At 42.4% G+C, this 26,067-nt stretch overlaps 1 protein-coding gene across 1 annotated transcript in view; it reads right to left on the bottom strand.

The window, feature by feature from the left end:
• LOC128662718 (protein DENND6B-like) overlaps window positions 1-26,067 on the bottom strand; it is a 574,365-nt gene that overhangs the window by 341,160 nt on the left and 207,138 nt on the right. The window contains exon 10 of the mRNA XM_053716624.1: window positions 22,417-22,539. Coding sequence (XP_053572599.1) covers window positions 22,417-22,539 — 123 coding nt within the window. The remainder of the gene's footprint in view (window positions 1-22,416; window positions 22,540-26,067) is intronic.

Here is a 26,067-nt window from a genome sequence, read left to right as displayed (position 1 = left end):
GTTCGAATGGACCCTGTACAAAAAGATCCTGTCTCAAAGGTAGCTTCCATGGTGGAACCGATGACATATTCACCAGGTCTGCATACCAAGTCCTGCGTGGCCACGCAGGAGCTATCAAGATCACCGAGGCCCTCTCCTGCTTGATCCTGGCTACCAGCCTGGGAATGAGAGGAAACGGTGGAAACACATAAGCTAGGTTGAAGGTCCAAGGCGCTACTAGTGCATCCACTAGAGTCGCCTTGGGATCCCTGGATCTGGACCCGTAGCAAAGAACCTTGAAGTTCTGACGAGACGCCATCAGATCCATGTCTGGAATGCCCCATAATTGAGTCAACTGGGCAAAGATCTCCGGGTGGAGTTCCCACTCCCCCGGATGGAATGTCTGACGACTCAGATAATCCGCCTCCCAGTTTTCCACTCCTGGGATGTGGATCGCAGATAGGTGGCAGGAGTGATCCTCCGCCCATTTTATTATTTTGGTCACTTCTCTCATCGCCAGGGAACTCCTTGTTCCCCCCTGATGATTGATATAAGCAACAGTCGTCATGTTGTCTGATTGGAATCTTATGAATCTGGCCTTTGCTAGTTGAGGCCAAGCCCTGAGAGCATTGAATATCGCTCTCAGTTCCAGAATGTTTATCGGGAGAAGAGACTCCTCCCGAGACCATAGTCCCTGAGCTTTCAGGGAGTCCCAGACCGCGCCCCAGCCCACTAGACTGGCGTCGGTCGTGACGATGACCCACTCTGGTCTGCGGAAGCTCATTCCCTGGGACAGGTGGTCCAGGGTTAGCCACCAACGGAGTGAGTCTCTGGTCTTCTGATCTACTTGAATCACTGGAGACAAGTCTGTATAGTCCCCATTCCACTGTTTCAGCATGCACAGTTGTAACGGTCTTAGATGAATTCGCGCAAAAGGAACTATGTCCATTGCTGCAACCATCAATCCTACCACTTCCATGCACTGAGCTACGGAAGGAAGTGGAATAGAATGAAGAACTTGACAAGCGTTTAGAAGTTTTGACTTTCTGACTTCTGTCAGGAAAATCCTCATTTCTAAAGAATCTATTATTGTTCCCAAGAAAGGAACTCTTGTCGACGGAGACAGGGAACTTTTTTCTATGTTCACCTTCCATCTGTGAGATCTGAGAAAGGCCAGAACGATGTCTGTGTGAGCCTTTGCCTTTGAAAGAGACGACGCTTGTATTAGAATGTCGTCCAAGTAAGGTACTACTGCATTGCCCCTTGGTCTTAGAACCGCTAGAAGGGACCCGAGTACCTTTGTGAAAATCCTTGGAGCAGTGGCTAATCCGAATGGGAGGGCCACAAACTGGTAATGTTTGTCCAGAAAGGCGAACCTTAGGAACTGATGATGATCCTTGTGGATAGGAATATGTAGATACGCATCCTTTAGATCCACGGTAGTCATAAATTGACCTTCCTGGATTGTAGGTAGAATCGTTCGAATGGTTTCCATTTTGAACGATGGAACCCTGAGAAATTTGTTTAGGATCTTTAAATCCAGAATTGGTCTGAAAGTTCCCTCTTTTTTGGGAACTACAAACAGATTTGAGTAAAATCCCATCCCCTGTTCCGCCGTTGGAACTGGGTGTATCACTCCCATTTTTAACAGGTCTTCTACACAATGTAAGAATGCCTGTCTCTTTATTTGGTTTGAGGATAAGTGAGACATGTGGAACCTTCCCCTTGGGGGTAGTTCCTTGAATTCCAGAAGATAACCCTGAGAGACTATTTCTAGTGCCCAGGGATCCTGAACATCTCTTGCCCAAGCCTGAGCAAAGAGAGAGAGTCTGCCCCCTACTAGATCCGGTCCCGGATCGGGGGCTACTCCTTCATGCTGTTTTGTTAGCAGCAGCAGGCTTCTTGGCCTGCTTACCCTTGTTCCAGCCTTGCATCGGTTTCCAGGCTGGCTTGGTTTGTGAAGCATTACCCTCTTGTTTAGAGGATGCGGAATTAGAGGCCGGTCCATTCCTGAAATTGCGAAAGGAACGAAAATAAGACTTATTCTTGGCTTTGAAAGGCCTATCTTGTGGGAGGGCGTGGCCCTTTCCCCCAGTGATGTCTGAGATAATCTCTTTCAATTCTGGCCCAAAGAGAGTTTTACCCTTGAAGGGGATATTAAGCAATTTTGTCTTGGAAGATACATCCGCTGACCAAGACTTTAGCCAAAGCGCTCTGCGCGCCACAATTGCAAACCCTGAATTTTTCGCCGCTAATCTAGCTAATTGCAAAGCGGCATCTAAAATAAAAGAATTAGCCAACTTGAGTGCGTGAACTCTGTCCATAACCTCCTCATACGGAGTTTCTCTACTGAGCGACTTTTCTAGTTCCTCGAACCAGAACCACGCTGCTGTAGTGACAGGAACAATGCACGAAATGGGTTGCAGGAGGTAACCTTGCTGTACAAAAATCTTTTTAAGCAAACCCTCCAATTTTTTATCCATAGGATCTTTGAAAGCACAATTATCCTCGATAGGGATAGTAGTACGCTTGTTTAGAGTAGAAACTGCCCCCTCGACCTTAGGGACTGTCTGCCATAAGTCCTTTCTGGGGTCGACCATAGGAAATAATTTCTTAAATATAGGAGGGGGGACAAAAGGTATGCCGGGCTTCTCCCACTCCTTATTCACTATGTCCGCCACCCGCTTGGGTATAGGAAAAGCGTCGGGGTGTACCGGAACCTCTAGGAACTTGTCCATCTTGCATAATTTTTCTGGAATGACCAGGTTGTCACAATCATCCAGAGTAGATAACACCTCCTTAAGCAGTGCGCGGAGATGCTCTAATTTAAATTTAAATGTCACAACATCAGGTTCAGCCTGTTGAGAAATTTTTCCTGAATCTGAAATTTCCCCATCTGACAAAACCTCCCTCATGGCCCCTTCAGATTGGTGTGAGGGTATGACAGAGCAATTATCATCAGCGCCCTCTTGCTCTTCAGTGTTTAAAACAGAGCAATCGCGCTTTCTCTGATATGCAGGCATTTTGGATAAAATATTTGCTATGGAGTTATCCATTATTGCCGTCAATTGTTGCATAGTAATAAGCATTGGCGCGCTAGAAGTACTAGGGGCCTCCTGCGTGGGCAAAACTGGCGTAGACACAGAAGGAGATGATGTAGAACTATGTCTACTCCCTTCATCTGATGAATCATCTTGGGCAACTTTACTATCTGTGGCAGTACTGTCCTTACTTTGTTTGGACGCTATGGCACAATTATCACACAATTTTGAAGGGGGAGACACATTGACTTTCATACATATAGAACATAGCTTATCTGAAGGTACAGACATGTTAAACAGGCTTAAACTTGTCAATAAAGCACAAAAACCGTTTTACAACAAAACCGTTACTGTCTCTTTAAATTTTAAACAGTGCACACTTTATTACTGAATATGTGAAAAAGTATGAAGGAATTGTTCAAAATTTACCAAATTTTCGCCACAGTGTCTTACAGCATTAAAGGTATTGCACACCAAATTTCAGAGCTTTAACCCTTAAAATAAAGAAACCGGAGCCGTTACAGTTTTAACCCCTCTACAGTCCCAGCTACAGCCTTTGCTGCAACTTTACCAAACCCAGGGGGGAATACGATACCAAATGAAGCCTTCTAGGAACTTTTCAAACTACTTTCAGATCCACACACATGCATCTGCATGTCTTGCTCTCAAAAGTAACTGCGCAGTAATGGAGTGAAAATGAGGCTCAGCCTACAACTGGGAAGGCCCTTCCTGACTGGAAAGGTGTCTAACTCAGTGCCTGACGTTAAAAAACGTTCCCCAAGCTTATAAGTGTGAATTTCAAACATAAACATGTATAAAATGCTCAAATAAAGTAATCGATTTTGCCCATAAAAGTGTCTACCAGTTTTATAGCCCATATTAAGCCCTTTATTCTGTTTGAGACTAAGAAAATGGCTTACCGGTCCCCATGAGGGGAAATGACAGCCTTCCAGCATTACACAGTCTTGTTAGAAATATGGCTAGTCATACCTTAAGCAGAAAAGTCTGCTAACTGTTTCCCCCAACTGAAGTTACTTCATCTCAACAGTCCTATGTGGAAACAGCAAACGATTTTAGTTACTGCTGCTAAAATCATCTTCCTCTCACAAACAGAACTCTTCATCTTTTTCTGTTTCAGAGTAAATAGTACATACCAGCACTATTTTAAAATAACAAACTCTTGATAGTAGAATAAAAAACTACAACTAAACACCACATACTCTTAACCATCTCGTGGAGATGTTGCCTGTGCAACGGCAAAGAGAATGACTGGGGTGGGCGGAGCCTAGGAGGGACTATATGGACAGCTTTTGCTGGGACTCTTTGCCATTTCCTGTTGGGGAAGAGATATTCCCACAAGTAAGGATGACGCCGTGGACCGGACACACCAATGTTGGAGAAATGGTGAGGATGTTAAGATTATTTTGACAACTGGCATGTTGTATGCTGCCTAGACATAGATATCTACATCCAGGCATTTATTGATGCCATAGGGGTATCTAGTATTAAAGGGACAGTCTAGGCCAAAATAAACTTTCATGATTCAGATAGAGCATGTCATTTTAAACAATTTTCCAATTTACTTTTATCACCAATTTTGCTTTGTTCTCTTGGTATTCTTAGTTGAAAGCTTAACCTAGGAGGTTCATATGCTAATTTCTTAGACCTTGAAGGCCACCTCTTTTCAGATTGCATTTTAACAGTTTTTCACCACTAGAGGGTGTTAGTTCATGTGTTTCATATAGATAACACTGTGCTTGTGCACGTGAAGTTATCTGGGAGCAGGCACTGATTGGCTAAACTGCAAGTCTGTCAAAAGAACTGAAAAAAGGGTCAGTTTGCAGAGGCTTAAATACAAGATAATCACAGAGGTAAAACATGTATTTATATAACTGTGTTGGTTGTGCAAAACTGGGGAATGGGTAATAAAGGGATTAGCTATCTTTTAAAACAATAACAATTCTGGTGTAGACTGTCCCTTTAAGTTTGACTATCCAGAAGACTTCCCTTCTGAGTAGTGTTTCTATTCTATCCCTCCTCTGGCATTTTTTTAGTATTCTCTCTATTCCTATAAAGGAAAAGTATTTAGTTCCTATGCCATGTTGGCAACTGGTGTTTTGGGTTTCTACCAATGATAAGAGACGCTCTCTAATTCTATCTTTGAGTGAGCGTGTAGTGATACCTGTGTATTGTTGGTGGCAACTGTGACGTAATGAGATAGATCACATATTGGGAAGTGCAATCAATTCTTTGTTTAATGGTAAAAGTCTCATTAGTATTAGTTGAAGTAAAAGATAAAGCTTTATCTGTGAATTCACAGCTTTTACAGGGTCTATGTCCCCATTTATAAGAGCCTGAATTCGGGCTAAACCAGTTAGTGGAAGTTTGTTGTTTGTCTGAGAATTTTTTGTTGGTCAAATCTCCTATTGAAGGGGCATTTCTTGCAACATATTTGACCCCTTCAGTGATAATATGTTTTAATGTATTGTCCCTTTCAGTATAGTCAAGTTATTCTTAATGACATTACAAATCTTGTAATACTGTCTGCTGAATTTTGTAGAAAAAACTATATTTTTATCCAATGCGGGTTTATGTCTAACTTGAAACAATGCGCTTCTTTGGAGATGTTCTACTTCCTTACTGATTTTATTCAATTGAAATTAATTATATCCTCTTTGAATGAGTCTCTCTGTTAATTCTTTTGCTTCCAATGTAAAGGTTTCTAAATTGGAGCAATTTCTTTGAAGTCTCAAATACTGGCCCTTAGGTCTGTCTTTTTATAGATGTGGGACATGACACGAATCTGCTCTTAAAATGGTATTTTTAGAGGTAGGTTTCCTGTATGTAGAAGTCATTATATTATTATTGGATAGATCTGCTGTTAGTCTCAGATCTAAGTAGTCAGTAGTATGAGTGTTACTGTTACTAGATTCAGCTCATTCTCATTCATATATGTAACAAATTGTTCAATTGTCTTGTTGTGTTCTGTTTTGTCCCAAATGATTATCAGATCGTCAATAAAGCGACCGTATAATCTGTTTATAAACGGGAATCCATCAGAGAAAATTTTTAGATTCCCAGCACCATGAGCTCATATAACAGAGTCACACCTATTGGACCCACTTAATGTTACTGTGGATTGGTTCGATTTGTGTATATAAGTCAGTATCGCCATATTCCCATTAGCCTATGAAGAAGCGCATGCGCGAAACATGTCAGGCTTCTCTGACTGTGACCTACATTTGTACCAGCATACTATTGGATTCATCCAATAAACTTTGTTTATTAAGTGACTTTTTTATCTCAGTGCATCCTATTTTTCCCTGTTCAGTTTGTGCATCTGCGGTTGGGAATACCGCTTTTTGGATCCGCTGTTTACAAGCTGAATTTGCAGTCTACTTGGAGCGTTCCCTACCCCCCTACGTCTTTCTCCTTACCCAGTGCCTAGCTGTGTCATCAGTGACGAACCAGGAACGTTCACAGAAGGTGCGTCTGACATCGCATACGCCTGCAGCTCTGAAGCACGCCAAGAAGGACACACATACTGCCCCCACTCGGAAGGGTTTCATTGCCTGCCCAAGAGGAAGTACGGAGGGAGTCCAGGCACCCCACCGGAACAGTGGAGGGTAAGAGCAGCTGGAATAGCTAGTCCTATCATAGAGACTTGTTGCATTACTACCTACCGGTGACCTAGGCTAAAGTGGAGTGTGTGGGCACTATAGGGGTGAGTGAGAGAACTCCAACAGACTTGAATATCCACTGATTGACTATTTTCCCAGCATTTACTTAAATTCATTGGGACTTTGAATAACCCTGGTATCGATCTCGTGTGTATACTTGTAGGGATCAAGGGTTACACAGACTGAGCACTTTCTTTTTGTGTCATATATATATATATATATATATATATATATATATATATGTGTGTGTGTGTGTACATATGTATTTATATGTAATTACAGACATATATACACATATAAACACATAAATACATATGTACACACAAAGACTTATATATAAGTGCATTGGAGCCCTTTGCAGTCAAGTAGCTGAAAACATGTAAAAGCATATTTATGCAATATTCATATTTAATAAAGAGTTTTAACTGTGTATGTAGTGTAAATATTTCACATTCCAGTGTTCTTCATATAAGGGAATATGTTCTATGGGCTCCATGTACTAAGCAGCATAAGACTGGTGCTTCCTCTGAGGTTGCGAGGAGAAATCACTGAGAGCGCGCTTCAAGGGATTGACAGTGCCTTCTCTTGCGCGACCAATCACTTAAATATGTTACGATGCATACGACAGCGGATCCTGTTCGTCCGCTGTCCATATGCAGTGAAGGCGAGTGGACGACTACACAAGTTGAGAAGCTTGTCTGCTTGCTTTTTAGTACAACCCCAATTTGAAAAAGTTGGGGCAGTAATGAAAAAGCAAAAAAACTAACACAGAGTCATTTGAACATTCAATTCACCCTGTACTATATTGAAAACACATTATTTGATGTTTTATTTTGTGAATTTAATGTATTTAAAAAAATATAGACTCATTTCAAATCTGATGACTGCAACACACTCCAAAAAAAGTTGGGACAGGGGTAATTCAGGGTTAATAGGGATGTGACAAGTTGTAATAAGAAGGTGATAAGAAGCAGGCAATTGTGTAATCATAGTCCTTCAAGAGCAAGGATGGGTCAGGGCTCGCCAATCTGCCAACACTTTGAGAACATTCCCCAAATACAAATCAGTAGGATTTGGGGCATTTCATCTTCTACAGTGTACAATATAATTAAAAGATTCAAGGAATTAGGGCAAATCTCAATGTGTAAAGGGCAAGGCCAAAAACCACTTTTGAATGCGAATGATCTCTGATCCCTCAGAAGTCACTGTCTGAAAAACTGTCAAAAGTCTGTAATGGGTATCCTGGCATGGCTCGGGAAAACTTTGGTAAACCTTTGTCAGTCAACACCATTCGCTGCTGTATTCACAGATGCCAGTTAAGGCTTTACTATGCAAAGCAGAAGCCATACATCAACAATGTGCAGACGTGCCGCCAACTTCTCTGGGTTCAGTCTCATCTGGGATGGACAGTAGCACAGTGGAATCATGTTTTGTGGTCCAACGAGTCAACATTTCAAATAGTTTTTTGTAAAAAACAGGCATTGTGTTCTCCGGGCCAAAGAGGAAAAGGACCATCCAAGCTGTTATCAGTGTCATGTCCAAAAGCCAGCATCTGTCATGGTATGGGGGGGGTGTCAGTGCCCCTAGCATGGGTAACGTGCACATCTGTGAGGGCACCATTAATGCAGAAAGATATGTATACATTTTGGAGCAACATATGCTGCCATCCAGACATCGTCTTTTCCCTGCTTTTTCTAGCAGAACAATGCCAAACCACATTCTGCCTGGATTACAAGCACATGGTTGCATAAGCAGAGAGTGTGGGTGCTTGCATGGCCTGCCTGCAGTCCTGACCTGTCTCCGATTCAGAATGTGTGCCAAATTATGAAGCTCAAAATAAACAAAGGCACGGTACAGTTGGGCAGCTGAAAACATGCATAATGGATGAATGAGGGAAAATTCCACTTGCTAAACTTAGAGACAGTAAACCCCAAAATTGTCTTTTATGATTCAGATAGAACATAGAATTTTAAACAACTTTCCAATTTAATTCTATTATCAAATTTTCTTCGTTCTCTTGTTATCCATTGCTGAAGGGACAGCATTGCACTACTGACAGGAAGCTGAAAATATGATATGATATACAATATAAAATAAATATACCATAGATCACAAACCAACAGAGTGTGAAATAAATGTGATGAAAAAATAAAGTAAAAACAAATTAAAGTTCATCAGGCCCATTTATCAAAGGGCTTGCGGACCTGATCCGACACTGCGGATCAGGTCCGCAAGACCTCGCTAAATGCGGAGAGCAATACGCTCTCCGCATTTAACATTGCACCAGCAGCTCACAAGAGCTGCTGGTGCAACGCCGCCCCCTGCTGACTCGCGGCCAATCGGCCGCCAGCAGGGAGCTGTCAATCAACCCGATCGTATTCGATCGGGTTGATGTCCGGCGATTCCTGTCCGCCTGTTCAGAGCAGGCGGACAGGGTTATGGAGCAGCGGTCTTTAGACCGCTGCTTCATAAGTTGTGTTTCTGGCGAGTCTGAAGACTCGCCAGAAACACGGCCCTTCAAGCTCCGTACGGAGCTTGATAAATGGGCCTGCATATATAAGTATATATCCAAGTTTTCTTGATAGAGTATTCTGCTTGTTTGCGAATCTGCAACCAATTCCTCAGTGGAATCTCATGGAGAAAGAAACAGAAAATAGCAACATAGTGTGACACTATAACAACTCGTGAGTAGATAATTCTTTTGTGACAAGTGGTTACTCACATTCATTGGAGCTTTCGACTAAGCTCAAGGATATGTGCACTCCCTCTTTATACTGGAGGGAAAACAGTATACTTGGCAAATCTCAGATATAAAATTTTATTAAAATATACATAAAAGCGTCACAACAGCCTTTTAAACACCAATATGATAGGGTCCAAGAGCAAAGATAATATCACCAATGCTTGGAAGGGCTACTCCAGTGAGGGGGTAAATGGATCAGCAGATGTATGGCCGCCGAAACCACTACCACTCAAACACAAGATAACAGCGCTATTGCCCCAGGTGTCCCGGCTGATGTAGAGACGCAGTAAAAGTTCAAATCCGACGTACGTTTCGCTGGTATGCTTTGCCAAGGAATGAAGTGCGCATGTCCCTAAACCCTTATAAAGGGCTGATTGATGGATTTTGTTTTAAGGTTTGAAATTGCGTTCTCCATTTTGGAAATTGGCAAATACGTTTTTTCACCTTATTAGGGTTGACATATTTTTATCATCTTCTTATTTCATAGAAATATTAACAATATCTACATCTAAGTTAAGGTCAAATTTAAAGGTACCTTTTAAAACAAAAACAGCAAGATTTTTTATACATATACATTGTAGTTCTATTACATAGAAAAATAAAAGAGATCTTATAAAATATCTACACAAAGCAGACAACCATATTGCTTTTATGGCTACAATGCATCTGGATATTAACCATATAAATAGATGTTAACCCTTTAAACGTAAACTTTGTAAATATGCATAATTCTATTATTTCGATGTCTGTCTGAAAACCTGTAATCTTTTATTACTATTACGTGCCATTCATATAAATTCTTTGTTAAGCTCATATCCCACTTATTGTACAATATTAATCTTTTTTCTCTTTTCTCATTAGATGTGAATGTTTTATTTGTATATTCATTTGAATCGAATTATAACTAATGTGTTTATAAAATGTATATACATTCTTTATCTATGTGTTTAACTTTGTATTGTTTTATAACCTAATTTCCTAAAAAAGATTTTTCCTTCGATAATCAAACATATTTTGGTGGTATATTTAAGATAAAATATAAACATATATGGATCTATGGGAAACACTGGCCCAACCTATTCTGCATGTCACCTCCTTTCCAATTTTGTTCCAATTTCCTAATGCCTAAAAATTCCAAATCATTAACATTTCTGTTATGCTTTTTATCAAAATGGGCCGATACAGTATGGTTAGCATAACCCTTTTCTATATTATAGATATGTTCGCTCATTCTAATTTTTAAAAGTCTAGAGGTACGCCCTCTATTACAAGTAATAAATTGATCTATATTATATTCCTTTTTATAGTCTGCAGATTGGAATTTATTACAGAGTTTAGGAGTTTTTTTCATAAATTTACAGGCATTACAGAATTGCCATTTTCTAAAGCCCATTTGGGATGGAAGTAGCCAATTCTTAGTTTTGTTGTTATCTGTTTCCTTTATACATTGAGATAGTTGAAATTTAAGATTGGGTACTTTTTTAAAAATTATATTCGGTCCATCACCTAAAAATTCACTCAATGCAGAGTCCCTTGTGAGAATTCCCCAATGTTTCTGTATAATATTTCTAAGTTCTCTACTTTGAGTGCTGTGTTGAAAAATTAACCTATTTACCAAATGGTCATCGGTGGTTTTGGTATATTTGGTTTTATATTTTAATAGATCTGACCTATTCATCTTTGTTACCTCTTCTATTTTTTCATCTAGAAATTTATTGGGATAGTTTTTCTCTAAAAAACGTTTTTTCAGAACTTGTGATTGAGCTTGATAAACTTCTTGTTCCTTACAGTTACGTCTCAATCGGACAAATTGACCTTTCGGAACATTTTTGAGCCAATGTTTTTGATGGCAACTTTCCAGACTAATGTAATTATTTACATCTATACTTTTAAAATAAGTTTTAGACTTTAATACTTCATTTTCGATGTAGATTTCGAGATCTAGGAATTCCACGTTAGTTTTACTGTGGTTCCAAGTTAAAGCTACTTTAAACTCATTAGTTTTCAAATATTCCATAAACTCTAATAATTGGCTTTCACTTCCTGACCATATAAGAAATAGATCATGGGGTCCATCCGATAAAAATCGTCGCCCGCAAAAGCCGGCGACGCCAATATTTGTGCGGGTTTGGTATCACATATACGGCGTAACCTAGAAGTTACGCGCGTATATTTCTGCCGTCGCCCGTAGTTTTTTGGGCTATAGGCAGGAATACCAAACCCGCGCAGTTTGGTATCCAATATGCAGCGTAAGGACTTACGTGGCGAAAATGGAGAAAACTTACTCCATTTTCACCTCGCCACAAAAAGCAGCCGTAAGAAGCCTTACGCTGACTATTGGAGCCCCGTAACTCCCTAAACTGGCTGCTAAAATAAACCTAACACCTAACGCATGCGCAATGTCTATCTCCCTGTCAACCGCGATCTGCTAAAATAAACCTAACACCTAACGCATGCGCAATGTCTATCTACCTGTCAACCGCGATCCCCCCCCCCCGAAATCCCTAATAAAGTTATTAACCCCTAAACCGCCGCTCCCGGACCCCGCCGCCATCTACATAAACTAACCCCCTACTGTGAGCCCCTAAAACCGCCGCCATCTACCTTATCTAGCCCCTAATTAGAACCCCTTACACCGCTGTCATCTACCTTATCTATCCCCTAATCTGACCCCTTACACCGCCGCCACCTATATAAAAATTATTAACCCCTAATCTAATCCCCCTATACCGCCGCCAGCTATATTAATATTATTAACCCCTAATGTAAGCCCCTTACACCGCCGCCATCTCTATTAAAATGATTAACCCCTTATTTAATCTACCTACCCCGCCACCAGCTATATTATCTATATTAACCCTAAGTATATTATAGTTAATATAGGTATTACATTATATATATTAACTATATTAACCCTAATTATATTAGGGTTAATATAGTTAATATAGTTACTATAGTATTTATATTAACTATATTAACTCTATCTAACCCTAACACCCCTAACTAAATTTATATTAAATTAATCTAATTCATTTATAAACTAAAATATTCCTATTTAAATCTAAATACTTACCTATAAAATAAACCCTAAGATAGCTACAATATAATTAATAATTACATTGTAGCTATGTTAGGGTTAATATTTATTTTACAGGTAAATTGTTAATTATTTTAACTAGGTATAATAGCTATTAAATAGTTATTAACTATTTAATATCTACCTAGTTAAAATAATTACCCAATTACCTGTAAAATAAATCCTAACCTAAGTTACAAATACACCTACACTATCAATAAATTAAATAAACTACAAACATCTATCTAAAAATACAATTAAATTAACTAAACTAAATTACAAAAAAAAAACAAACACTAAATTACAAAAAATAAAAAAAGATTACAAGATTTTTAAGCTAATTACACCTATTCTAAGCCCCCTAATAAAATAATAAACCCCCAAAATAAAAAAAATCCCTGCCCTATTCTAAATTAAACAAATTTCAAAGCTCTTTACCTTACCAGCCCTTAAAAGGGCCTTTTGTGGGGCATGCCCCAAAGAATTCAGCTCTTTTGCATACAAATACAATACCCCCCCCCATTACAACCCACCACCCACATACCCCTATTCTAAAACCACCCAAACCCCCCTTAAAAAAGCCTAACACTACCCCCCTGAAGATCTCCCTACCTTGTCTTCACCACACCGGGCCGAACTCCTGATCCGATCCGGGCGATGTCTTCCTCCAAGCGGCAAAGAAGAATTCTTCCTCCGGCGACGTCTTCCTCCAAGCGGCAGCAAAGTCTTCATTCTTCCGGCGGCATCTTCAATCTTCTTTCTTCGCTCCGCCGCTGCGGAGCATCCATCCCGGCCGACTACTGAACTTGGAATGAGGTACCTTTAAATGACGTCATCCAAGATGGCGTCCGCCGAATTCCGATTGGCTGATAGGATTCTATCAGCCAATCGGAATTAAGTTAAAAAAATCTGATTGGCTGATTGAATCAGCCAATCAGATTCAAGTTCAATCCGATTGGCTGATCCAATCAGCCAATCAGATTGAGCTCGCATTCTATTGGCTGTTCCGATCGAACTGTAATTTACTTTCATATTTTTGATATCCCTATGTACTAATTCTAAGAATGTTTCCATGGGTGCTGACTTACATTGTGTCGGATTAAAGGAGGATTTTTTATGTACCTCTACATGTTTATATTTATTTACTTCTATAGGGCTATTGCTTATTATGGGATTATTTGTAAAATACTTTTTTATACATAGATTTCTAATAAACTTTTGAATTCCTATAAAAGTTTCAAATTTATTAATTCTATAACTAGGCGCAAAATTTAACCCTTTATTTAAAACAGAAGTTTGTGCTTGCGATAATGTCACACTATGTTGCTATTTTCTGTTTCTTTCTCCATGAGATTCCACTGAGGAATTGGTTGCAGATTCGCAAACAAGCAGAATACTCTATCAAGAAAACTTGGATATATCCTTATATTTGAACTTTAGTTTGTTTTTACTTTATTTTTTCATCACATGATATGATATACAGTTGGTCCTGTCTGATTCTTTCAGGTATACCAGTAGCAGAGGTCCTGGCCCTGCAAGAGAGACCTGCTACAGAGTCTGTGGGCCTGTATGCAAAAAGTTGGCCTTGTGAGCCCCAATTGTCTTTTTAAAGACAGTGCAGGGAAATGAATCAATACCTACCTGAAGAAAGGAGTGAGGCAGAGGGGATGTTACCTGCATGAAAGGAGCAGCAAGGCAGAGGGGACGCTACCTGCCAGGGAAGAGCTGCGGGGCAGAGAAGACGCTACCTGACTGGGAGCCCACTGAGACCAGCCCAGCTGGGGGAGATACAGCCGCTGGCTTGACCCCAGTCTCAGCAACTATATCCCACTATCCGGTGCCATCCTTGGTTTTGGACAGAGGAATTGAGACCCCTAGCGGAGTACCGCTACATTTGGTGGCAGCAGTGGGATCATCCCTTCTGTACAGGGAAGGTCCAAACTACCACTGGGATCTGATCTCCATTGGGAGATCCTTCACGAGTAGCAGCTGAATAGTGGATGGAGCAACTGTACAGGGTCCTAAAGCATAGCACCCTTAAGGATTTGTTGGAAGCCCGAGGAAGATCAGACAAAAATAAATTCAAAGATACTCTAATTGCTGATCTAATGGAAGGCGAACAGTCCTGCCCACTGCTCTTGGAGACCCCTGGTGAGTCAGATTTTAAGCGGGAAGTCTGAGCATGATTGGCCCGAGAGTTTAGGCTCTGCATGGCCGAAATACAGCATCGGCCAGGAAACGGGGCCTCTTCTTGCCAGGGGGGCAACAAAGGAACAAAGAAGCTCCACTTTGCTGCATTCAAAATTTTCAATGAGGCAGAGGGGGGCATTGATGCATACCTGCAGGACTTTGAGAGGCAGTTTTCTCTACAAGGTGTGGTTTCCACAGACTGGGTTACAATTTTGGCCAGTAAGTTGACATGGAGAGCTGCTGAAGCTTACCGGGCAGTTCCCGATGATGATAGACTGGACTACAGCCAGGTAAAAGAAAGACTGCTGGCCCATTATGCCATTACCCCGGAGGCCTACCGCAGAACATTGAGAGATCTGCGAAATAAGGAGCAAGACACTTATGTGGAATGGGCCTACCGGATGCACCGGGCCGCATACAACTGGATGCAGGGGTGCCAGGCAACTACCCTGGACAATGCACTGCAGCTGTTACTTCTGGAGCAATTTTATGATTACACGTCTTCAGTGGTTAGAGACTGGGTACGAGACAGGAGACCACTAACTGTGGATGAAGCTGCTCGTCTGGCCGATGAATACCAGGACACCAGGCGGGAGGAGCAATCGGTTCCCAGAGAAAAACCCCAGCCCATGTCTCCTCAATCAGCACCACCCCTTCCACAAACGGCAATTCGCCCTAACAGAACCCTAGCAAACCCCGAACAGAGGTTCCAGGCCCCGGTGCTATGGATGCAAGCAGATAGGACACATCCAGAGAAATTGCACACAAGTTAAACCCTGGTAGGTATGGAACCAGCCCCCACTAGGACCTGTGCAGGAGTCTGTCCACTTGGTGACTGGAAAACCTGCCCCAGTGAACTCGTTTACAGAAGGGAACCAGCATCCGCTGATTGGTTTAGGAGCAGACCCCCTTGAGACTCAAGAAGTATGGGGGATGCTCCATGAAGTGTACCCCATCCAAGCAGCCGCTCAGGATAACCGCCAGCAGCTAGTACTATTAGACAGTCAACCAGCTCAGGGGTTACGGGACACTGGAGCTACCCTAACAAAGCCAAATCGAGCTCAGTCAAAGCGGAGGACTGGACGCACTGTTCTCGTCAGGGTGGCAGGGGGTGCAATACATCGGTTACCCACCACTTGGGTGCATTTGGATTGGGGAGCTGGAACCCATACAATAGAGGCTGGGGTCATGAAAGATCTGCCAGTTTAAGTGTTGTTAGGAAATGACCTGGGTCAGCTGACACCAGCCTTTGCAGGATCTACTGGATCAATACTTAAGGAGGCATACCCAGTCACCACTCAAACCCCAGCACAAACTAAAGCCAGCCAGCACATGGAGTGGGCCCAGATGCCTCCATGTTTGGCCTGGGAGCATTTTTGAGCCAGGTTGGGAGGACAGTGGGGCTAGCGATTGGATCGTCAAGAAAGATGTCAAGATTCTGAGAATTACTGGTTTTGTTTGAGTTATGTTGTATTTGGTCATGTTCTTTTCCGGACAGCCCAAAGCCGATCCGTTCAGGATCTAGCCCGGTCTGCCGAACCGTTGGTCAAGGGGGGGGGGGGGGGGCACTGTGATGGCTCTTAAGTCACATACATGGACAATGTGTGACACAGCGCCATCTATTGGTTGAACTATGCCAAAAACATAAAACAGCGCCCTCAATTGGTTGCAAGTTCAACACCAAAATGGGTACAAGAGAAGGAATGACTAATTTGCATATATTTGCATAGGACAAAAATACAAACAGATGGTTATTATTTTTACTGTTTAAAACTACCTAAATCTTCCATCCTGTTGGAAAAGTTATATTCCTTTATTATATTGCTTCCTATATGTTTTTCTATGTTTATATTTGAAGGAGTGTGTGTCACCATAAGCTTACTAGTGTGTTTGTAAAAGCTAGTCCTGGGTGAAATAAAGCATTAGTAGTAGTTCCTTCTGGAACAGTTGGTGCTGTCTGATTCTTTCAGGTACACTGATATAGATATAGAGGTATAGAGGTCCTGACCCTGCAAGAGAGACCTGCTACAGAGTCTGTGGGCCTGTAAGCAAAGAGCTGGCCTTGTGAGCCCCAATTGTCTTTTTAAAGACAGTGCAGGGAAAGGAATCAATACCTACCTGAAGAAAGGAGTGAGGCAGAGGGGACGTTACCTGCCTGAAAGGAGCAGCAAGGCAGAGGGATCTATTCCTGCCTAGAAGAAGTCAGGCAGAGGGGACGCTACCTGCCAGGGAAGAGCTGCAGGACAGAGAAGACTGGGAGCCCACTGAGACCAGCCCAGCTGGGGGAGATACAGCTGTTGGCTTGACCCCGGTCTCAGCAACTATATACCATCCCTGGGTTTGGACAGAGGAAGGGAGACCCCTAGTGGAGTATCGCTACATGTCCCATCAAAATTATTTATTTTCCGCATGAAGTCATGCCTGTAAAACATTTTTACATTTTGAATCACATCTTCATCCATTGGTTGGATCAGATTTGTAACATTAGCTGGAAGATAAATTAAGAAAATGTTGCCATTAACAAGCTCTTCAGCAGGAGGATGTGTGCAACAGTTATCTAGGAGCAACAGAACTTTACTATCCTCTGGTATTCCTTTGTTTCGTAAATTTTCTTTAACACTGGGAACAAACAAAGAATTAAACCACTTGTTAAAAATGTCTGCATTCATCCAACTGTTACTTTGTGCATGATAATCTACAGGGAGGTTAGTTAGAATTAGGCAGACACTTCCACATTAAACCAGTCTCATCTGCATTATGAATCTGCTCTGAGGTCAGGCCATTTTCTGCAACCAATTTGCTAAACTCATCAGGAAATGAAGTTGCAGCTTCAAAATCAGCTAATTTCTGCTCACCTGACAAGTCCAGCTTACGGATTCCATGACGAACCTTGAATCGGGTAAGCCAGCCACTTGAAAATGAACACTTGCCTTCAATATTCATTCTCTCATGAAATTCTCTCGCTTTTTTATGCAACATGGGTCCAGAAATACCACCACCCTCAGACCTTTTCAGCAAAAACCATTCATACAGCGCCTGGTCAAGCACTTCCATTCTTGGTGTATGAAGAGTATGACGCTTCTCTACACTCTTGTCAGTCTCCGACTTAACATAAAACTCCTTTATTTTCTTAGACTGAGCGTTAATGTCATAGATAGTTGATGAACGAAACCAATATTAAATTCCTCCATTAGCACTGCACGACTCTCGCCTTTCTCAAGCCTCTTGCATATTTCCATCTTCTGCTTGAGGTTAAGCACTATGCGCTTGTGCTTACTTGGGACCTGTTTCGACATACTGTACTTTGGGTTGGATGAGAGCACAATACAAAAGAAGTTTACACTTGAATAAAAAAAATTCAGGGTGGGTAGTGGAAATTTGGGTGCAGGTACAGTATACAAGAGGAAGATACTGTAGTGTAGAATTACTGTAGATACAGTAGATGTGTGATTTTAGATTAAGGCAATCAAAAGTACAGTACTTTACTGAATCAAGTTCTGTTTATGCTTTTACTGTACCTGTATACTGTTTACTGTATACTGTAGTGTACAGGTATTTGTGAACTTTGCCGGTTTTTACTCTTCAATTGCTCTTGAACACCTTTGTTTTTTTCCTATTGGGCCAATACTTTTTAATCATTGGTGATTCGTGGATCACATGGGCAGGAGCCGGTTAGAGGCGCACACTAGATGTATCATATGAGGCAGACTTCAACAGGATGCTCAATCAATAACCAATTCCCAGAACGTTTCAAGAAATAAAACTCATTGTTTTCAGCAAGAGATTGAGCCGTTCTGGGAATTGGTTATTGATTGAGCATCCTTTGAAGTGGATCCTCCCATTGGGCTCAGTAGTAGTCTGGTCCGGAAGAGTGATACAGTACATGACGATGACTGAGGGATGCTGTACAGCCGCGAGATAGCCCACCCTGATTGCCAAGCTGATGTAATCGTAAGTGCTGCAGTATATTTTCTGTCCCTATTACTGTACCATGTAGCAGATAAGTGTGTCTCTATATCTATGTCTAATGAGTGGGTCTGTGAGTGGGTCAATGTTGAGTGGGTCAGTGTAACTATCGTCGCTCTATTTACTGCAGCTCCTGCTGTTTAAAGACTGTTTTCTTCATGCTCTAACAAAAAAAATTCATGTTTAAAAAAAAAAAATCTGGTTGCTTGAGAGTGCTGGCTGCTTGAGTTCTGGATAATCGAGATTCTACTGTATATATATTATATACACACACACACACACACACACCGGGTGTGTATACTGACCCATATACCAAATTCCAGACGTATGATACCCCATGTTCTAAATACCTGGTGTGTATGCTGACCCATATACTACATGCCAGGTCTATGATACCCTATGTACTAAACACCCAGTGTGTATGCTGACCCATATACTAAATGCCAGGCATATGATACCCCATGCACTAAACACCCGGTGTGTATGCTGACCCATATACCAAATGTCAGGCGTATGATACCCCATGCACTAAACACCGGGTGTGTATACTGACCCATATACTAAATGTCAGGCGTATGATACCCCATGCACTAAACACCGGATGTGTATACTGACCGATATACCAAATTTCAGACGTATGATACCCCATGTTCTAAATACCTGGTGTGTATGCTGACCCATATACTAAATGCCAGGCGTATGATACCCCATGTACTAAACACCGGGTGTGTATGCTGACCCATATACTAAATACCAGGCATATGATACTCCATGTACTAAACACCGGGTGTGTATGCTGACCCATATACTAAATGCCAGGCGTATGATACCCCATGTACTAAACACCGGGTGTGTATGCTGACCCATATACGAAATACCAGGCATATGATACCCCATGTACTAAACACCCAGTGTGTATGCTGACCCATATACTAAATGCCAGGCGTATGATACCCCATGTACTAAACACCGGGTGTGTATGCTGATCCATATACGAAATGCCAGGTCTATGATACCCCATGTACTAAACACCCAGTGTGTATGCTGACCCATATACCAAATGCCAGACATATGATACCCCATGCACTAAACACCCGGTGTGTATACTGACCCATTTACCAAATGCCAGATGTATGATACCCCATGCACTAAACACTCGGTGTGTATACTGACCCATATACCAAATGCCAGGCGTATGATACCCCGTGTACTAAACACCCGGTGTGTATACTGATCCATATATCAAATGCCAGGCGTATGATACCCCATGCACTAAACACCCGGTGTGTATGCTGATCCATATACCAAATGCCAGACGTATGATACCCCCATGTACTAAACACCCGGTGTGTATGCTGACCCATATACCAAATGCCAGGCTTATGATACCCCATGTACTAAACACCCGGTGTGTATGCTGACCCATATACTAAATGCCAGGCGTATGATACCCCATGTACTAAACACCGGGTGTGTATGCTGATCCATATACGAAATGCCAGGTCTATGATACCCCATGTACTAAACACCCAGTGTGTATGCTGACCCATATACCAAATGCCATACATATGATACCCCATGCACTAAACACCCAGTGTGTATACTGACCCATTTACCAAATGCCAGACGTATGATACCCCATGCACTAAACACTCGGTGTGTATACTGACCCATATACCAAATGCCAGGCGTATGATACCCCGTGTACTAAACACCCGGTGTGTATACTGATCCATATATCAAATGCCAGGCGTATGATACCCCATGCACTAAACACCCGGTGTGTATGCTGATCCATATACCAAATGCCAGACGTATGATACCCCCATGTACTAAACACCCGGTGTGTATGCTGACCCATATACCAAATGCCAGGCTTATGATACCCCATGTACTAAACACCCGGTGTGTATACTGATCCATATATCAAATGCCAGGCGTATGATACCCCATGCACTAAACACCCGGTGTGTATGCTGATCCATATACCAAATGCCAGACGTATGATACCCCCATGTACTAAACACCCGGTGTGTATGCTGACCCATATACCAAATGCCAGGCTTATGATACCCCATGTACTAAACACCCCGTGTGAATGCTGACCCATATACCAAATGCCAGGCGAATGATACCCCATGTACTAAACACCCGATGTGTATACTGACCCATATACCAAATGCCAGACGTATGATACCCCATGCACTAAACACCCGGTGTGTATACTGATCCATATACCAAATGCCAGGCATATGATACCCCATGCACTAAACACCCGGTGTGTATGCTGATCCATATACCAAATGCCAGACGTATGATACCCCATGTACTAAACATCCGATGTGTATGCTGACCCATATACCAAATGCCAGACGTATGATACCCAGTGTACTAAACAATCGGTGTGTATGCTGACCCATATACCAAATGCCAGAAGTATGATACCCCATGCACTAAACACCCGGTGTGTATGCTGACCCATATACCAAATGCCAGACGTATGATACCCCATGTACTAAACACTCTGTGTGTATACTGACTCATATACCAAATGCCAGGCTTATGATACCCTATGTACTAAACACTCGGTGTGTATACTGACCCATATACCAAATGCCAGGCTTATGATACCCCATGTACTAAACACCCCGTTTGTATGCTGACCCATATACCAAATGCCAGACGTATGATACCCCATGTACTAAACAATCGGTGTCTATACTGACCCATATACCAAATGCCAGACATATGATACCCCATGTACTAAACAATCGGTGTGTATACTGACCCATATATCAAATGCCAGACGTATGATACCCCATGCACTAAACACCCCGTGTGTATGCTGACCCATATACCAAATGCCAGACGTATGATACCCCATGTACTAAACAATCGGTGTGTATACTGACCCATATACCAAATGCCAGACGTATGATACACCATGCACTAAACACCCGGTGTGTATACTGACCCATATACCAAATGCCAGACGTATGATACCCCATGTACTAAACAATCGGTGTGTATACTGACAAATATACCAAATGCCAGGCATATGATACCCCATGTACTAAACAATCGGTGTGTATACTGACCCATATACCAAATGCCAGACATATGATACCCCATGTACTAAACAATCAGTGTGTATACTGACCCATATACCAAATGCCAGGCGTATGATACCCCGTGTACTAAACACCCGGTGTGTATACTGATCCATATATCAAATGCCAGACGTATGATACCCCATGCACTAAACACCCCGTGTGTATACTGACCCATATACCAAATGCCAGGCATATGATACCCCATGTACTAAACAATCGGTGTGTATACTGACCCATATACCAAATGCCAGGCGTATGATACCCCGTGTACTAAACACCCGGTATGTATACTGATCCATATATCAAATGCCAGGCGTATGATACCCCATGCACTAAACACCCGGTGTGTATGCTGATCCATATCCAAATGCCAGGCATATGATACCCCATGTACTAAACAATCGGTGTGTATACTGACCCATATACCAAATGCCAGACGTATGATACCCCATGCACTAAACACCCCGTGTGTATACTGACCCATATACCAAATGCCAGGCATATGATACCCCATGTACTAAACAATCGGTGTGTATACTGACCCATATACCAAATGCCAGGTTTATGATACCCCATGCACACCCAGTAACTATCACATAGTAACAGCTTCTATGACACATGTAACTACCTTGTCAGTGCCAGCACAATTTCCGAGGAGATGGTGGGTGAAGGAGCCATGACAACCAGCGGCTCTCCCAGCAAAACAAGCTCCCAGAGCAGTTGGAGATTCATCAAAATGGACTGAAAGGACCTGGAAAAAAACACAATTTATGCTTACCTGATAAATGTATTTCTCTTGTGGTGTATCCAGTCCACGGATCATCCATTACTTGTGGGATATTCTCATTCCCAACAGGAAGTTGCAAGAGGAAACCCACAGCAGAGCTGCAATATAGCTCCTCTCCTAACTGTCATAGCCAGTCATTCAACCGAAAACAAGCCGAGAAAGGAGGAACCATAGGGTGCAGTGGTTACTGTAGTTTAAATTTAAAAATTACCTGCCTTAAAATGACAGGGCGGGCCGTAGACTGGATACACCACAAGAGAAATAAATTTATCAGGTAAGCATAAATTGTGTTTTCTCTTGTAAGGTGTATCCAGTCCACGGATCATCCATTACTTGTGGGATACCAATACCAAAGTTAAAGTACACGGATGAAGGGAGGGACAAGGCAGGAACTTAAATGGAAGGAAACACTGCCTGTAAAACCTTTCTCCCAAATATAGCCTCCGAAGAAGCAAAAGTATCAAATTTGCAAAATTTTGAAAAAGTATGAAGCGAAGACCAAGTCGCCGCCTTGCAAATCTGTTCAAAAGAAGCCTCATTTTTAAAGGCCCAAGTGGAAGTCACAGCTCTAGTGGAATGAGCTGTAATCCTTTCAGGAGGCTGCTGTCCAGCAGTCTCATAGGCTAAGCGGATTAAGCTTCTTAGCCAAAAAGGAGAGGTTGCCGAAGCCTTTTGATCTCTCCTCTGTCCAGAGAAGACAACAAACCAAGCAGATGTTTGACGAAAATCTTTAGTAGCTTGTAAGTAAAAACTTTAAAGCACGGACCACGTCCAGATTGTGAAACACAAGAATGGAACAACAATCTCTTGATTGATATTCTTGTTAGATACCACCTTAGGTAAAAACCCAGATTTGGTACGCAGGACTACCTTATCCGTATGAAAAATCAGATAAGGAGAATCACATTGTAAGGCAGATAACTCGGAGACTCTACGAGCCGAGGAAATAGCTACCAAAAAAAGGACTTTCCAAGATAAAAGTTTGATATCTATGGAATGAAGAGGTTCAAACGGAACTTCTTGAAGAACCTTAAGAACCAAGTTTAAGCTCCATGGTGGAGCAACCGGTTTAAACACAGGCTTGATTCTAACTAAAGCCTGACAAAATGCCTGAACGTCTGGAACATCTGCGAGACGCTTAACTAGCTGACAATCCTTTTTCCAAACCTTCTTGGAGAAAAGATAATATCCTAGGAATCCTGACCTTACTCCATGAGTAACCCTTGGATTCACACCAATAAAAATATCTACGCCATACCTTATGGTAAATTTTCCTGGTGACAGGCTTTCGTGCCCGTATTAAGGTATCAATAACTGACTCGGAGAAGCCACGCTTTGATAAAATCAAGCGTTCAATCTCTAGGCAGTCAGCCGCAGAGAAATTAGATTTGGATGGTTGGAAGGACCCTGAAGTAGAAGGTCCTGTCTCAGAGGCAGAGACCATGGTGGAAAGGATGACATGTCCACTAGATCTGCATACCAGGTCCTGCGTGGCCACGCAGGTGCTATCAGAATCACTGATGCTCTCTCCTGCTTGATCTTGGCAATCAGTCGAGGGAGCAGAGGAAACGGTGGAAACACATAAGCCAGGTTGAAAGACCAGGGCGCTGCAAGAGCATCTATCAGTGTCGCCTTGGGATCCCTGGACCTGGATCCGTAACACGGAAGCTTGGCGTTCTGACGAGACGCCATGAGATCCAGTTCTGGTTTGCCCCAACGATGAATCAGTTGTGCAAATACCTCCGGATGGAGTTCCCACTCTCCCAGATGAAAAGTCTGACGACTTAGAAAATCCGCCTCCCAGTGATCTACACCTGGGATATGGATAGCTGATAGGTGGCAAGAGTGAATCTCTGCCCAGCGAATTATTTTTGAACTTCTAACATCTCTAGGGAACTTCTTGTTCCCCCTTGATGGTTGATGTAAGCTACAGTCGTGATGTTGTCCGAATGAAATTTGATGTACCTCAGAGTTGCTAACTGAGGCCAAGCCTGAAGAGCCTTGAATATCGCTCTTAGTTCCAGAATATTTATTGGAAGGAGAGACTCCTCCTGAGTCCACGATCCCTGAGCCTTCAGGGAGTTCCAGACTGCACCCCAACCTAGAAGGCTGGCATTTGTTGTTACAATTGTCCAATCTGGCCTGCGAAAGGTCATACCTTTGGCAGATGGACCCGAGATAGCTACCAGGGAAAAGAATTCCTGGTCTCTTGGTTCAGATTCAGTTGAGGGGACAAATCTGTGTAATCCCCGCTCCACTGACTGAGCATGCATAGTTGCAGCGGTCTGAGATGTAAGCGTGCAAACGGCACTATGTCCATTGCCGCTACCATTAAGCCGATTACTTCCATATACTGAGCCACCGAAGGGCGCGGAATGGAATGAAGAACCCGGCAGGAATTTAGAAGCTTTGATAACCTGGACTCCGTCAGGTGAATTTTCATTTCTATAGAATCTATCAGAGTCCCTAGAAAGGAAACTCTTGTGAGTGGGGATAGAGAACTCTTTTCCCCGTTCACTTTCCACCCATGCGACCTCATAAATGCCAGTACTACGTCCATATGAGACTTGGCAATTTGTAAGTTTGACGCCTGTATCAGGATGTCATCTAAATAAGGGGCTACTGCTATGCCCCGCGGCCTTAGGACCGCCATAAGCGACCCTAGAACCTTTGTAAAGATTCTTGGGGCTGTAGCTAATCCAAAGGGAAGAGCTACAACTGGTAATGCCTGTCTTGAAAGGCAAACCTGAGAAACAGATGATGATCTTTGTGTATTGGAATGTGAAGATCCACTGTAGTCATATATTGACCCTCCTGGATCAGTGGTAGGATGGTACGAATAGTTTCCATCTTGAACGACGGAACTTTGAGGAATTTGTTTCAGATCTTTAGATCCAAAATTGGTCTGAAGGTTCCCTCTTTTTTGAGAGCCACAAACAGATTTGAGCAAAAACCCTGTTCCTGTTCACTCCCATAACTAGGAGGTCTCGTACACAGTGTAAGAATGCCTCTCTCTTTATCTGGTGTGCAGATAATTGTGAAAGGTGAAATCTCCCTTTTGGGGGGGGAAGCTTTGAAGTCCAGAAGATATCCCTGGGATATAATTTCCAACGCCCAGGGATCCTGAACATCTCTTGCCCACGCCTGGGCGAAGAGTGAAAGTCTGCCCCCTACTAGATCCGTTACCGGATAGGGGGCCGTTCCTTCATGCTGTCTTAGAGGCAGCAGCAGGCTTTTTTGACCTGCTTACCTTTTTTCCAGGTCTGGTTTGGTCTCCAGACCGTCTTAGATTGAGCAAAAGTTCGCTCTTGTTTATTATTAGAGGAAGTTGATGCCGCACCTGCCTTGAAGTTTTGAAAGGCACGAAAATTAGACTGTTTGGCCCTAGATTTGGACCTGTCCTGAGGAAGGGCATGACCTTTTCCTCCAGTGATATCAGCAATAATCTCCTTCAAACCAGGCCCGAATAGGGTCTGCCCCTTGAAGGGAGTG

The sequence above is a fragment of the Bombina bombina genome, chromosome 6 (genome assembly GCF_027579735.1).
Source record: "Bombina bombina isolate aBomBom1 chromosome 6, aBomBom1.pri, whole genome shotgun sequence".
Classification (NCBI taxonomy): domain Eukaryota; kingdom Metazoa; phylum Chordata; class Amphibia; order Anura; family Bombinatoridae; genus Bombina; species Bombina bombina.
Note: the sequence above shows the minus strand (reverse complement) of the source record. Positions and strands in the feature narration are given on the sequence as shown.